Consider the following 16,590-nt stretch of genomic DNA (forward strand, 5'->3'; position numbering starts at 1 on the left):
ATTTATACACCAAAAGATGTTGCTCTATACAATAATTCTTGCGCCATGGTTTTTCGTGTTGAGGAACTTCAAGATCTCTGCAGTATAGGATAATAGAGGAAAGTTTGCTCTTGGTGTGATGAAGTTGTTCCATAAATATTTTGGCCAATTTCAGCTTTTATGCACTTAAAAAAATACTCTCAGGCCCTGCAGCGCAAAAGGGCATTGTTGGAGGAAGGGGGTGTTACTTTCATTTAAGTTCCTGAACCATGGACTTTAACCTAGTTCTTATAGAGAGGGTTTGTGAAATTATTTTGAAAGATACTAAAACCCAGTCTCTCTCTGCGCCCTCCCTGTGGTGCTTCATACCACACTGTCCCTAATGAAGGAAAGTGAACAGATGTTTGGGAGAAGGCGATGAAAAAAAATGAAACAATCTTGCCTTCACTGGTTTCAAAAGATGAAAGGCACTGTAGCAGAACGCAGATGAAAAAAAACGAGATTACAAGACTAAATTGCAATGGTTTACAAGGAAATGTGTGAGGGTGTTCTGTATGTTGATGGATACACTCAGTTTTTTGCTGCTTTGATCAAACAAGCGTCAAGCTGTTGTAACTGTGTTGAGAGCTGCTTGAACTTCGGATGAATGAGTCTCTAGTATCCCTCCCTTCTGTCTAACCAACATTAAGAGCATTAATTATGCTTTTAGCAGAAAAATATTTTATTGAAGCATGCTTTATTTCATAGGATCACTTGCCAAAACTCCCATGGTCAATACAGGAGTGGTTTAGGGGTATAATGTTAAAAACATTGGTCTCTCCAAAACAATTCAAGACTAAAAAAATGAAATATGGGCTGTGTCCTGCTGCTAGCTAAAGAGTAGATACTTTAAAGGTTAAAACAGGAAATTAATGCAGGAGATTAAAGCCCATTTGTTCACAAAATGTAAACGCCAGATTTCTGCAGTTTTGTTTTTGAGACTACCTTTCATTTGTCCGTTCTTTTATGAAGTAACTTATTGTAATATTCTACAGTGAGGGTAGAGTTCAAATAGTAACATGCTGTTATAAATATTGCACTAATGCAAAAAAATACCCAAGAAAAAGAATGCTTAAAAAAATAAGAAGACTGACAGAAGACGGCGTCATCAAGACAATTTGTTTCTCAGCAGTAATTTCCCATTAAATACTGCAGTTCTGCTCATCCTGTGTGCATCTACAATACTATAGACAGCTGGTGAATCTTCATCAGTGATATATGATGCTGTCATTTGAAGAACCCAACTATTTGCCCTTTAAGCTTCATGGATTTCGCCTTTGTGCAAAGTTAGGACCTCAGCCTGCAGTATCCAGAGAGCCTGTGTAAAATCATTTCCATTCTTGTGATGCCTGTCTTGAGACTGGTATTGTTCACATAGAAGGCACCTTGTTCCTCAGTTCAATTATCGGGAAGCAGAAGGAGCACAGACCATTTTCCTTCAGACGTCTTCATGGCCCCATACTTCCAGAAAATTTGAAACTGAATTATGAAGACCTGGGGAAGGTTTTAATTTATTTTTCCTTTGTTCTGCTTGGTTCAATAGCCACGACACGCAAACGCAATTTATATTCCTGGACAACATAATCGACGAGCTTCTTTCCTGGGCTATCACAATAAAATATATACTTTTAAACTGAATTAATAATCATAATTACATAGCGTATTGGCACTTAAGGGTCCATTAATCTGATGTGAAGTCTGATATCGGGCATTGTATCCTGGCTCTGCTGTCCTGCCTGATCAAGACCTGCAGAAGACCGGCCTTTTCCAATACAGCTTCCCCATCTACCTCCTGATACCGAAGGCACACAGACCTGGTGGCTATTGACATATGGAGGGTATTGATCTGTGATTTATGGATGGAGGGTTTTTTAGCCCTGCCCCTGTTCATGTGCACCCACACAGCTTAAGACTTCTCTGGTGTCCAGCCTTTACATCACATTAATGAACTCCCATTAAAATAATAAGCAGGGACAATCGTTGCCTGGAGTAGCATATATCAGGGAGGGAGGTCACATGCTGGATACTCTGAGTGTGCAGGTCTATAGATTACTGGGATGCTAAGAAATTCCTAGCTGCAAGAGAATTTATTTGCTCATCTATTATAAGTCCTGCATGTTAGGAAATGGCTCAATAAGTTCGATTCTCCTGCCGAATGGTGGACTGGTGCTCTGTGAATTTGTATCACAATATGTGAGGCAATTCAGCAGACCCAGCTGTTCTGGTCACCTTGTGCTCTGACTCATCTCGCTTACTGAAGAAGGGAAATATTGCAATGGTTTCTTACCAGATAACGAAGTAGAACTCCCTATGAAACAACTGGTGCCATTCATTCTGACAAAACCATAATCCTGTCAATAAAAGAATAATTACTGTACATGTCCTGAGTTTCGTGCACAGGAGCTTTGAATGTTTATTTGCCACTGTAGGTCAGCAGATGCAGTAAATCTGGTAGTTCCTAATTAATCCCTAATTAAAACGCACAGTAGCTGTCTGTGCTGTCTGGAGGGCTCTGAAACGGGGGCACTGGCAGGAAAGCAGTTCTCTCAGTTGAATTTTAAAGCCAAACGAAATGAATAAATCCTCTTAAAACTCCAAGTCATACGTTCGTAATGGATACCTCTCCTTCGTACGTGAGACGATACAATATGTGTGTGGATCCTGCCGGTACTATTACTACTAACAATAATATTAAACACCACATTCATCCGCTTAACAGCGACCAAAACAAGATTCGTCAGGATACTATTATTTACAAGGTGGAGAGAGGAGAGAAATGCGGTTTATTTGAGATATTTCGCGTGTGCATTGTTGGGTCACAATGCGCAATGCGCTCGCTGCGAAGGAAGTCGAGCAGAGCTAAGGACATATTTAGGTGCTCCGTTGTGACAATGGGTTAACGGTGTCTGTCTTGGTGGGTTTGTTAGCGGGGCATGGGCAGATAAAGAAAACAGATTGCGAGGACCTTCCCCGGCCCGGCCACTCCTCTGTCACGCCACCCTACGAGAGGAAAGCACTATCCGGGGCAGTTCTGACCTCCAGGCAGACTTATTCGCCCATCTGTAACTGACAGAGCGCTCTATCGCCGCCCGCCGCACTTCCAAAGCGGAGTCCAGACATCTCGCCCGCTATGGGATCCGCTCCCGAGTGCAGGTAAGACATCAGGGTGTAAAAAGAGTAAGAGAGCACAGTACATCCACGATCCACGAAAACGGTTCTTACGAATAGAAAAGCTATCGAGTTACCGACGTTGACAATCAAGAGAAGCGAACACGGGCGCACTTCTGATCTTAGATCGCCCTACACCCTGTTGCAATGTTTTCTTACTGCCGGCACACGCCATAGAGACACCGGAAAATAGCTGGTATATTAACAAATCTCTCTGACCTTTTCAAATGCGTTGGAAGTGACCGTCTTAAATCTTCGACGGCCTTCTCAGCGTTCACCACCTAACTGGTAAAAGCCCTGGAAATGACGGGTCGAATTACTAACAAAAGTTGTTGTTTTTTTTTTTCATTGTGATACTATAAAAACTAACAATACAAAAATCACAAAGGTACCGGTGTAACGATCACACGTAGAGTGCGATTTAAATATTGTCCTCCTGTTTTTTAAACCTGTTTGTCGCGACTCCGGATGACTCGGTGTCAGTGTGTTTGTACAGTTAATTTGCATTTTATTTACTGATTTGAAAACGAAAATATATGTCTCGCTACACTACTGTGTTCTGAAATGATACCTAATCCCCCGCATAATAAAGTCTGTTAAGATTTTATTTTTCTCGGATACGAAAGCAAATTGCAAGGGAAATCATAAGCCCAGTCAAATGCGTTTTGACACTTCAGCACACCAGCAGCTTTTTCAGCTGCTGTCAAGCCCTCAGATGAAAAGGGTGTAAAAGCAGGTCGGCTCTCAGCGTGCAGACGGGATTGTGTTGTTCCAGTGAGCAGCAAAGGCTAGCCTTTGTCGCAGCCCACTCGCTTGCCAGATCGCCTCGTCGTCACAGCCGTCCCTGCCGCCTCTGGAATGAGCCGCGTCCAACCGGGGCTGCCTGTCAGGACCCTGGACAGCTCCGCCAGTCAGCCGCGCCGGCGCCTCGGTCTCGCCCCTGGTCCCGCAGCGCCCTGCTTCTGCACCGCAATGCGGCCGCGCGTCGCCGCGGAGTCACGCATTTCCGCTTCCCCGTGAAAACCTGTCGCCGTCGCTTGGCTCGACTCACGGTTGTATAGAACGACTGCAAAATGACATAAAAAATGTACTCATAAAAATTGTACTGAGAAAGAGGATTTAAGGTGCCGCCCACTGTAAACTGAGCAGAAAATCACACTCCTGCTAAATTTAATTAGATCAAATTGGTCTGTTTCAACCTGTATGAGGATAGTGTATTACTTCAGCATTTTTAATTACTTGTTTTGGGTATCCCTTGTTTATTTTTGTTTCCATTAAATGAATACACAGGTTAGTTTTTATACTTATATATTATCAAACTGACACTGTTTGAATACAAGTTCATGACCAGGACAGTTTAGATCAGATTAGTTTTTGACACTGGAGACTATAAAAGACCTTTACCCCTCTTCTCGCATCGCTGAGTAAAGGCGACGAAGTACAGTACAGTTATGCATAAACAGGTTTATAGTCACCTATAAAGTGACTATAAAGTTATAAAACACAAAGTTTGAAACATTACAGATTGACAGACAGCGTATTCATTTCATGAGCTGGTTTATACGAGTCCTGACATAAACTAACCAAAGAGGGGAAAAAAAAACTAAAAAAAGAGACCATATTGTGAGAGGACAGTCAGCGTACAACACGTCACGTTTATTCCATACTGAAAAGAGAAGAAAATAAACACAACGTTTCGGCCACACCCAAAGAAGGCTCCACACCCGAAACGTTGAGTTTCTTTTCTTCTCTTTTCAGCATGGAATACTCTTGTTCCTTTGCAGGCATGCTGACACAGCTACCTACTTGAACAGAGTCATATATATATTTTCAGCAGAACGTTATTCAAGAAACGTATCCGTTTTTCTGCCTCGTTTATAGTTTCCACATCCTGTGCATTTTTACTCGGTTTCCCAATTATGTTCATCAGAAATATTCGTGCACTTGTGAATGGCTCTCCCAATTATTTGCAAGACCTTATCGCCAAGGCTACATTACCTTTCAGTAGTTTCAGTGGTACTAATATTGCAAAACACAGTGGGTAAGTCTTCAAATGGCCAAAGTAGCATCTCTTCACATAAACATTTAGCTTAAAATATACTAAGGGCTTGTCACCTTGTGCACAAGGTTTAATTATTAAGAATCATTTTATAGGATAATTAGACATCCGTTTATTTTTCAGCTGCATAGAAGGAAAGTGTAGTGATCTGTGTAATTGTGAAGTAAGGAAATTCACAGGGTCCCGGTGTAGTTGTGTGAATTCCTCTAGGGGTGGTGTGAAATGAATATGTATGGATCGAGGCCTGTTATGTCATGTTTTATTTACTTTTAAAGTAACATGTACTAGCACTGCTTGTATGTGGTGTATGTTTCTTTGTTTGTAAAACAGCTGCTTTGATGCAAGAACCATTTCAGAGAAATAAGACAATAAAGTCCTATTGTAAAGTACTAGTGCGCTGTAAAACAGTGGAAGCTTGTGCCACAGCGGTGCCTAACAGAAAATATTTATAGCATTTTTAGATAGACAGGCTGATAGATCTCTGACATTTGTTATGCTTAAGAAGTCTTGGACATATTTGAAAACTCATTCCTCCAGGGAAATGAGATGATCAGAGTTGGCCTAGTGATTGCAATAGTGTGAGGATGTTCTTTCCTCCGTGCCAGCACACTGACACGCCAGATTGAGCTACTGCCTCTCAACTCCTGCTCATCTTTCCTCTGAAAAACATGCCGGCTAGCTTGATCGCTTACTCTAAATGGTCGTTTTTATCTGATGGGCCAACATCTCAGGGCAGAACTGCTCTCACCCTGACCATGCTACAAGGAGAGATTTCAGGCTACTGGAACACTCACCAGGACTGGAGACTTTGTGATGATGAGTGAATGTCCTTTCCTGGGGACTGAAAAGGTCTGTGGCCTGTAACTGGTTTATTTTCTCAAGGCCACAACTCACCTTTGCCTGCTAGCCCTCATCCAAGATGATAATTCTGAACTCCACCTTCACTATCACTAGGGACATAAGCACAGCTGATAGATCTTAGCTCAACCATAGTAAGTGTTTGTCCAATATGTGATCTTAACAAGTTTTTTTAAACACATAGTTCTGAAGGATCTTCTCTCAGCTTTGACAGTGGTAAACTTTGTGAGTATATTTTTATACTTGTGAGCTGCTAAGGGCAGTTGGGTGAGGTTGGCGGAGCTCCAGATATTTTTGATGTGAGGTTTGATGAGATACCTACACCATACTGTAGATGGCAAAGAACCCTATTTGTACATTCTACTAATTTATTGGATGATGAGCGATTGGACACAAACACATTATGCATGAGTTCATCGATTCCAGTTCATTCACTTTCATGGTAGCTCTGCTTGTTGAAAAAACCAAAGCAATGTTTCTAGCAAATTGAATCGATCCATTGTAATGAACTGTAAGAGCTGAAGAAGATGTCAGGGCAAGTTCTGTGCATCACATACAAGGCTGTTCAGAGATCTGTGACTGCAGTTGGCTGCTATTGACTTCCTCTTCGCTTGAGTAAAATAATGTATTCTCCTTTTATTGAAAATGCATCCAGGCTGGTCAAGTCCCAGGAAAGACTTCATGAAACAGATGACCTGTTCAAAAGTACAGTATGCAATCAGAGCCCATCCCTGCCCATGTTGTACACCCAGAAAAGACTCACAGTGTGCAGTCAGCAGTCACAGTAACAACTTATAAAGAGCACACAACATAGAGGTCTGTCATGTGTATATATCTTAGAGGAATTTCCCAAACACTATAATTCTAATGAATGCAGTGCTATAAGACTTTAAATAAAGAAAGTTATATCTGATCCAGGAGGAAAAAATGAAGAGAACAACTTTTGAGATAATTAATTGATCTCAAATCAGATCTCATTCAGGACAGAGAGATGGCTCTGTGGCTCAGGATCTGCACCTGTGGCTGGAAGGTTGCTGGTTCAAATCCCGCAGCTGGCAGAGGAATCCTACTCTGTTGAGCTCCTGAGCAAGGCTCTTCACCCCAGCTGCTCCAGGGGCGCTGTACAATAGCTGACCCTACACTCTGACCCCAGGCTCTCTCCCTGTCTGTGTGTCTCATGGGGAGCAAGCTGGGGTATGAGAAAAGATCATTCCTAATGCAAGAAATTGTAAAGGGTTAATAAAGTGATGTTAATATTAATATTTTGGGGGACCCTAAAGATAGAAAAAATGCTATAAAATGTCTAGGATCTAGAATAGTGAAATTGTTTTCCTCTCCTCAGCTACACTTTCGAAGACTACAAAGAGACAGCAGATTGGTTACTCACCCGAACTGACCTGAGGCCGAAAGTGGCCATAATCTGTGGGTCTGGGCTGGGTGGCTTGGCTGACCTGCTGGGTGACAAGGCCATCTTCCCTTATCAGGACATTCCCAGGTTCTCCCAGAGCACAGGTCAGTTGGACTCTGTACAGTAGCCCAGTATCTGGGAGTCTGTGCCACATGGGATTTTGTACCCCTGTGATTCTGGGCTTCATCATAGATGGGATTCATTTCCATTCCAGCAGCAGCTGGGCAGGAACATGTGGCTCAACCCTGTGTGTTACCTTGAGCTAATCTCCACCCTGCTTTGTTCAGTTTGAGGCACAAAGACTTTACTGGCTCAACAGGGAAAGCATTAAGGCCATGCAGGAATTTCTGGCATTCGGTCACAAAGGCAGTTGACTGACCCCTGGTCTTACACACAGCCTACACTAAGCGTTACAATGCATGTGTCGTGCACTGAGGTTTCCATTTATGTGCTGGTGGGAAAGCAATGATCTGAAGTCTCTCAGAGGCGGAATGATATCTTAATATTTGAATCCCTATTGGCTAGAATGTTTACGAAGGGGGTGGGGGTGCCATCTCAGACTGTTACTCATCATTTTAAACACTGAGAGTAACACCATCATAACTCAGTCTAAATGGAAAATAACTGCACTATTTACTGGAAACACTGGAATTTGCACTGTTACTGTAGGAGAAAAGGACTCAGATGAGCAAGTTATTTCATCCCAGTGAAGTATTTCAAAGAGAAGCAACATGTGCTACCCTGCATTCGACATGCCGTTACTTTATTGTAATATTGGTATAAAAACAAAAAGTGACACAATCAGCCCTTATAACCTTTTATGTGCCAAATAATCGAATAACTTATGGTTTGCATTATAGCATGTACTTAAAGTGAACCGTATAACCGCATAATACTGCACATCCAACTATTTTCTAGCAACTTCTGCCAATACAGAGTCATGGAGGAGCAGGAGTCTGTCCCGGCGAACAACAACGGGGGCAAAGCAGGGTATACCCTGGGTGGGACGGCAGTCCATCGCAGGGCAGATACACAGACACAAACCTCCCACACTCACCCCTCTGGCCAGTTTCACAAAAAACAAGTAACATACCAGCATGTTTTATGGACTGTGGGAGGAAACTGGAGCACCCAGAGAAAACCCGCACGAACCCGGGGAGAACATATGAACGCCATGCAGATCATGCCCCAGGGATCAAAGCGCAGGCCCCAGCACTGACACCGTTTAGCATTGCTAACCACTGCGCCTCCATGCTGCCCATCTGTATGATACACGTTTTCTAAAACTAAAAGTGTAGGATTTCATCATCAAAGCCATTCTTGATGTCATTGTTGCTCCCTAGTGACATCATTACTGAAACGTTTACTGCATTTTTGTACTAAACAGATGCCTTTGTTGTCAGGGGCCAAACGGTCCTAAAGAGAAGAACATTATCACTTCCATTGGGATCATTCCCAAACGACAAGAAAGGCTTCACTGATTTATACATCTCATTTATACAGTGCAAGACAAACTGAACGGACACTTCATCCCTTCCTCCAGCTCGTCATAAACTGTCTCATTAATTTCATTAATGAGAAATGAAATGGGAAGGGCTGGATGTAGTTAATAGACTCTCCCATGGAAAAGACATCTGTACTCCCACTTCACAGATGCCAGTGCTGGGGTGAGTGGAGGGGGCAGGATGAAGTGACTCTTGTTGGTTTGTAGACCAACAGACCTTTGAGGGCTTTCACAGAACATGTCCATCCGGTCACATTTCAGCTCCATTTTGTGTCTCTTTTCATTGATGGACCAGTGCACCAGGAAAGGTGAATGATTTTCACCTGGGGCCAGGTTCATATCCTGCAACACCATCTACAGGTTCAGAATATCGAAAATGTTCAACCTTTGTTGAAGTTTGGAATCGAGACGTCTCTGCTTTGAGTCAGAGTCTTTTGTATGATGAGGTGCAGGGCAGGTGTGAAACCAAGTTAAAAGAAATGTTGTCAAGTCTGCAGAACTCTTTACGTTTAAGCATTTAATGGGTCTAAATCCTTCCTTTAAAAGAAGCAATTAATCAGAGAGGAGACAACCAGTCTTCAACAATGATCTGGAGAGAAGTGACTGTAATGGTCTTTGTGATTTTAATGAAAAGAAGAAGTTCTGCTCTTGAGCTGTAGGTTTGCTCCTGCCAGTTCTAACCCAGGCTTGTTTTGCTCCAATCCCTTAGTTCCTGGACACTCTGGACAGCTGGTTTTTGGAAAGATCGAAGGAAAACCATGTGTCTGCATGCAGGGCAGGTTTCACTTCTATGAGGGATATGCCCTTACAAAGGTGAGCCCCTCCCCCCCAGACACACCCACATATACATACTTCTTCGTCCTTTGTGACTGAATGCTCTCTCTTGGCCAAGTCCCCTCATGACGTCTCGATATTAAATTCCGTGAGTTAATGTCTTCCTGCTTTCCCTGCTTTTATTTGTTATTTCACATGATCTGTCTTTATTAACAGCAATGTAAAATGGATGGAGGGTTTGGGGTCAACGAAATTGATCCAGCGAAGATCGCAATGCAATCATCTCTGAAAGTACAGCAGCAGACATGTCTATGCTAGGATGTTCTTTTCGCCTAGGACAAAATTGCACCAAAATCCTTCTCCCCATTGTTGCTTTTTAAAAACCCTTTAAACTGCCTCCAGAATCCAATGCCAGTGCTGGAAAACCACATACAGTACACTGCTCAAGTCATGTAAATGTAACACCATTTTCTGATGCAGAAACAATAGAACAATCTAAAAGCCAAGTATATCTCAGAAAACATTCTGAGCCATATCTCAGGGAACATTTTCGAGACATTAATTTTTTATTGTTGTTGTCGTCTAGACAGTTTCTTTTTAGGAAGAAGAACCAATACTGAAAGGGAATGTTGTCCACATGTGGTTTGAAAGGTTTTGCGGTTGTATGGCTTTGCAGACAGTTTTAAGGAAGCGGGTTTTAAGGGGCAGAGGGCTTGTTATTTTCAGCTATTACTATTAATGCTCATAGCAGAAGTAAGAAAACTGCTCACTGGCTCTGTGTTAATCAAGAATTCTTTCAGCAGCATGTCAGATTCTAGAATGGTTAAGCTGCCTGTCTGCAAAGTTCAGGCTAGATGATAATTGACTCATTATTAGTTTATAGACAAACCAAAGAACACTGCTGTCAGTGTGACAGAGAAACCATTCCAATAACCTTTGATCACACCCTTCACACCCTTTTGTGCCTTGTGATGTAGGTCTCAGAAGTTATTTCTTTAAAGTTTGGAAGCAAACTCACTACCCCCACCCCTCTGAATTGGACTTTCACCAGATTTGTTAGCCTCGGAGAAATGCAGTCTCAAAGGCAGACAAAATGAAAAATTGAACATTCTGTAGCTGTGGCTTCGTAACTCTTTCTAAATAGATGTCAGTCCTCACCTGCTGGAAATGTTCCTAAACCATCTGTCGTCTATGAATCACAGTTACCAATGTGAATAAATATTATTTCTTTTTTTATTATTTTGCTTTATAATAAAAAATAAATAGATCATTTCGGTCACTGTTCAGTTTAGAGTGTCACAAAACAATCCCACAAAACAGCACTGAGTTAACAAATAGAGCAGGTAATTGCATTTCTCCTGCATACAGGTCATTTCTGAACAGAACTACTAAAGGACAGAACTAATCCAGAACTTGTTTCATAGACGCTTTGTGTAAAAGCCGAAGACTTATTCAGTTTTTCAAGGAATGGATCATCAACCTAAAAAGTTAATAAGTAAGAGATCGTTGAAAAAATCCAGTGCTTTTTCATTGCCAATGGAGGGGAAAGTAGGAGGGTTCTCATGAAAGGTGAGCATTAAGTTATCCCACCATGTCTGTGTGTGAAAGTCATGAAAAACACACCAACCCCACTGCTGAACGCTGAATGCTTTAGGATCCCTGCAAAATGTATCAACATCTTCCATGTCATTCTGTGGAAGGGAAATAATGTTTTTTGTGGCTTTTAGTCCCTACTGTTGCAGTTCGAGACCATGGTGAAGTCACTCTGGGATTCCCCCATTGGTGGTTCAATCATTAAAGCTATGCTCTTTGTTACTGGCTGGATCTTGGACTATACCAATAGCTAGCTGGCTGGGACCATGATTAGCCAAGATGATCTGGTTAAGTTTAGACATTGGCTCTTGGGACCATCTGGGACAGGGTGTGTCAGTGAGAGCGTGCTTTTCCGGATGGTGCCAAGGCTTCTGTTTGTTGGCATGTATGCAGAGATCCACTCTCTGTTAGAGCAGCGTGCCATGCTGACTAGCTGCTGTTCTGTGTCATCACCCCAGGTGACCTTCCCAGTCCGAGTATTCCACCTCCTGGGGGTGAAGACCCTGATTGTCACTAACGCAGCTGGGGGACTGAACCCAGATTTTCAGGTGGGAGACATCATGTTCATCAAGGACCACCTCAACATTCCAGGCATCACAGGTCAAAACCCCTTGTTCGGGCCCAATGAGGAGAGGTGAGGCTTTCAGCAATTTCATTGTGTTCCATATGTGATAACAGCACCAAGCATGACCCGGCTGGAAGTCCTCCAAGCCTGAAGGTACTCTTGCCAAGAGCTCTACAGAGTAAACAAATTATGGTAACCTTCGTAACACAGGTTTATTCATTTCAGTGTCTCTTACCCCAGCATTATACAACATGTCACATGGAGAAAAACTAAACACTATTAGCAATCATTCAGATGATCTGACATGTTCTTCCAAGGATCTTGCCACGACAACAAAATAATGTTCCTGTTTACTGTAGACTGCTGTTAGGTATACAACGCGTTATACCAAGCTACTGAGGGTTAGTTCTGAAGCCACCACTGTTGATCAATACACTGTTACAGAGAGGGCTCAATATCAAAGTTCTGGTGCTCACCTCCTCGCTACCGAGACTGTTTACAGGCTGTTTCCCAGTGGTGTCCCGGAGGTCACATGTGACACGACCGCGTTCTGATCGATGACCGGCAGGTTTGGCGTGCGGTTCCCCTGCATGTCTGACGCCTACGACAAGGGCCTCCTCCGGATCGCCAACAAGACGGCGAGTGAGCTGGGCTTTTCCGACTTCGTCCGGAGCGGAGTGTACTGCATGGCGGCGGGGCCCAGCTACGAGACCGTGGCCGAGTGCCGCTTGCTCCGAACCCTGGGAGGGGACGCAGTGGGTGAGCGGAACTGGGCGCTGGCTTTCCCCTGTTCAGGCACTCTCTGCCCCCGATGTCCTCATTCTCCCACTCACACCTGCTCTTTCTCTCAGGCTGCAGGCTGCCTCTCACTTTGTGAGACCTGTCCTAGAGGCAGTTCTGTCCTAAGGCTGGGGAGACTCTAGCCCCACCCCCTCTGGGCTTCAGAGAAAGACACGCCCACTTTAAGCAAGACCCATTAATGCACAGAAAAACTCCCTCCTCGTCATGGGAAACAAAACTCTTGTAAGGGAACCCCCACCCACCCACAGGATAAGAAAGTGTGCAATGGGGCTCCACACCTTCCCCCATCTCCTGATTATCACTGCAGCCTACCTCATCCCCCCCCTACCTCCTTCAAGAATGGCACTGCCCCTGATCCTACTCTATCCCACCCCATCCCATTATTCCGTGCTATCCAGTCCTTCCTGCTTCTATCTCTTAGCCTCTCACTTTACTGTGGTGTAATTTCCTCCCCCCGTCTCTCTCAGGTATGAGCACAGTGCCGGAGGTGGTCGTGGCCAGGCACTGTGGCCTCCAGGTGTTTGGAATCTCTCTCATCACCAACAAAGTAGTGATGGACTACGACAGCCAGGAGAAGACCAACCACGAGGAGGTGCTGCAGACCTCCAAGATGAGAGCTAAGGACCTGCAGAGCCTGGTCTGCAGCTTTTTGGGCAAGATAGAGTAGGCCCACAGGCTGTGCCTTCTTAAAACCTGCCGCCAACACAGTTGGCTACCATGAGCGCTTGTGATAGAATAACCTTGCTGATTGCTTCCATGCGAAGATTACCTAGGCTTTGCTAAATACAGTATATGAACTCCAGGCAAGAAACCCTTTTGCAGCCTGAAGCAGATATATTATTGCACTAGATAAACATTCATAAGGATTTTAGCTTGCAGGATATTTGTTTAATGGACCAGTTTCAGGAACCTGAAAAAAATAATCATTTCGACCAATTATACAACTTCTTAATTGCTGTAATAACACTGAAGCTTGAAGATTCAGACACATCCAATTTTGTGACATTACGTGGCGTTTCACCTGTTTTTCTCAGCAGCCCCTTGTCTTTCAGAACTGCAAAGGTTGCTAAAAGACAAACAAGCATCAGGGCTAAGAACAACATCATTAAACACACCATCAAGCTTCAGAACAGGACTGGAGCCTTTGAACTGAACTGTCTCGTTAGAATATCTCGATTCATTTTTATACAGACAGAAAATAAGAACGTGTGTGTAATAATTCCCACTCTCAACACAAATACATTCCACAGTCGAGCAAAATATTGAAGTGGGATCTACCCTGGAGGAGGTACTACAGACACTGCATGGTTTCCTCAAAATTAACATTTTCGACACTGGATTTCCTCGCTGGGCGGCCAGACATTCACAGCACTAAGGTAGAGAGGGAGGGCTGTTATTAACCGAAAGACACATTCTGTTCAGAGATACTGTACACCATAGAAGTAAAAAGTCAAAATATTCAAGGATCTTTGGATACTAGCTGCAGCCATAACAAAGTTTTTAGCCTATGTTAAAACAAGCACTACACCACACCACTGTGTTTAAAACCTTTCTCAGGTCAAAATCTTTGCCATGTATCTCCTAAGTGTGACTGCTTGTTGTCTACGCAGCTTGTGAGATCTTTTCTTTCTTACCAATTCCCTCCACTTAGCCCACTTAATTCCAGATGGTTTTCACAGCCCGCTCAGTGATCAGGCAGGTGTCAGTGCAACACCCCTCCTGCTGGTCAAGGACCCCTGCAATACGACCTCCCCTTGCTCTGAGGAAGAGCCTGTGGTGCAGGCCTCTGTCCGTACAGATGACCTTGCATTTTCCTAGAACTCATGCCATGCCAAAGGTGACAGAGTAACGATTGCCAGTAGTCCAGCTGGATGTGTTTAATAATCTTCTCAGCTGCAGTCTTTAACAGAGTCACACTTTGAAACACGCCCACACCTTCGGCCTTCTTATTGACTTCGTATGGCCAGGCCTTGGGTTTGCTGTTTTTTTTAAACAGAGGAAGACTTCTCACCGTGTTTAAAAAGAAACAAAGAACAAGAGGCTGTTAATTGCCTGGCTTTTCACATTTTCCTCCTCTTTTCACACTGCCAGGGATCTGTTGCATTGTGAGAATGTTTTAACCTGGGGACAGGGGTGTGTATTCCATCAGGAGCAGAAGGAGTGGCGTACACGTGAAATTTGCTTACAAAGCTGGTAACAAGTTGTTTGTGAAGCAGGTAATCTAATGAGTCACTAGATGTAACAAGATGCTTTTGTATTTTGGATTCAATAGCAAATATATTCATCTGTACTCTCTTGAGATTTTTAAAGGGTTACTAGTTTAATCATTTGCAGGAGAATAATGGATCAGGTGAACAACCTTGTGGCTGTCCTTAGACAAGGTCAAAGGTCAGCTCTCAGCTGTGTGGCTCTACTAACGTTCTGGGGCGACCCAAGCTGGCAAGATCTACAAAAGGGGTTCGAACGAGGAGCTGGGGGGGAGTGCGGGCTGCACTGGAACAAGTACAGGCTAGTACAGGCTAGTTCCACAAGGAAAAGTGAAAGGAAAAAGTACAACATTCTGGCTGTTTAGCCCTCTCCGTGTACGAGGAAGAGAGAGGGAATCAATGATACCCATAATCAACTCTGCCCTTTCTCTCTCTCCCCCTCATCCATGTAGACATTGTACTGTTTTTCTTTCGACGTTTGAGCGTGGAAGTCAGATCTAGAAGTGCTAGAAATGCTTTGGAACAAGCCAGTACATTATCCAGATTCGCTACAGCTTAGGAGCAGAATACAAGAACAAACGTTTATTACTAATTGTGTGCAATCTATGTAAGTAATATAGTATATTGAAATTGTAACACTAATATAAAGAGTTTGACATCAATGACAGTTGGATGGTTTTTGAAAGTGTCAAACCTGTTATTGACAGTATTGAAGGTATGTTGTAGAACAGAATGTATTTTATGAGAAGAATTATTCTGAAATAAAAAAGTGATCAATAGCATCTACTGCGTCATTTGTTAGCTGTCAAAATATAGTAGGAAAGAAACATCCATTCACAACCAGCAGGTTTAGGTCTGCTTTTATTCTTTGTTCTGGTAACATTGTATTGGTTTCCTTATTTGATAGTTTTTGGGAATCAATAAATTTGTTTCCATTTTTTTCCATCTGCATTTAATTCTGATGCATTACTTTTTTTTGTTTTTGTATACAAAAGAATGGATATAATATCCTTCAGTCTACTGCAAAGAACATTTTTTTTATTTCACCCAGATTCTCAAGTGTCCAGCTGGCTGCAGAGGAACACAGAATTACCTACTCTAAGACATGAAGGACGAGGACAATCCATACAGCACATAGACATCTTATGCAGGAAAAGGCAAAGGGCTCCAGTAGCACAAGAGTGTGCAGATAATAGTTCAGCACGTACACTGCAGGAACCTCACTTTTTATCATCAGCCATATAGATGGGACCATTACGATGAGAAATGCAGTTCCTGCAGAAAACTGCCAACAATTAACGGCATACAAACTGAATCAGTATGAAAATCTGTGCGGCCATAATGCAGCACATATCACATATCACATGTGACGTTTTGTGGAGTGAGATTTGGAGACAGCTCTGTTTACAGTGGCAGTTTTCCTTGACAGCCTGGATAGCCATCGATACGCTTCACAAACACAGACACTCAGACCGCCTATCTATCACCCAGGCCCTCCTGACAGGGGGACCTTCATTAACTTAATGAATGATATGCACTACCAAGGACCAAATGAACTGAATGAAGCCAGTTTCGTGTTCAAATGAAGTCCTACAGCTTCATGCAGCTTTCACATTTGCACATATCTGTCCATTT

The 16,590-nt window shown here is 43.1% G+C and overlaps 1 protein-coding gene across 1 annotated transcript; it reads left to right on the top strand.

Annotated features, from left to right (window-relative positions):
- Positions 1 to 2,894: 2,894 nt before the first annotated feature.
- Positions 2,895 to 15,737, top strand: pnp6 (purine nucleoside phosphorylase 6). Its single transcript, XM_015368644.2, has 6 exons — positions 2,895 to 3,171; positions 7,446 to 7,615; positions 9,725 to 9,828; positions 11,841 to 12,016; positions 12,516 to 12,706; positions 13,216 to 15,737. The coding sequence occupies exons 1-6, from the start codon at positions 3,149 to 3,151 to the stop codon at positions 13,413 to 13,415; spliced, it is 864 nt and encodes a 287-aa protein (XP_015224130.1). The 5' UTR covers positions 2,895 to 3,148; the 3' UTR covers positions 13,416 to 15,737.
- Positions 15,738 to 16,590: the final 853 nt, after the last annotated feature.

Source organism: Lepisosteus oculatus, chromosome 20 (assembly GCF_040954835.1).
Source record: "Lepisosteus oculatus isolate fLepOcu1 chromosome 20, fLepOcu1.hap2, whole genome shotgun sequence".
Classification (NCBI taxonomy): Eukaryota; Metazoa; Chordata; class Actinopteri; order Semionotiformes; family Lepisosteidae; genus Lepisosteus; species Lepisosteus oculatus.

Excerpts from the sequence above, each read along its gene's own strand:
- pnp6 (XM_015368644.2), top strand. The coding sequence starts at position 3,149 with ATGGGATCCGCTCCCGAGTGCAG. Across the intron at positions 7,616-9,724 it reads CAGGTTCTCCCAGAGCACAG|TTCCTGGACACTCTGGACAG; the intron begins GTCAGTTGGACT and ends CCAATCCCTTAG. Across the intron at positions 12,017-12,515 it reads TTCGGGCCCAATGAGGAGAG|GTTTGGCGTGCGGTTCCCCT; the intron begins GTGAGGCTTTCA and ends GATGACCGGCAG.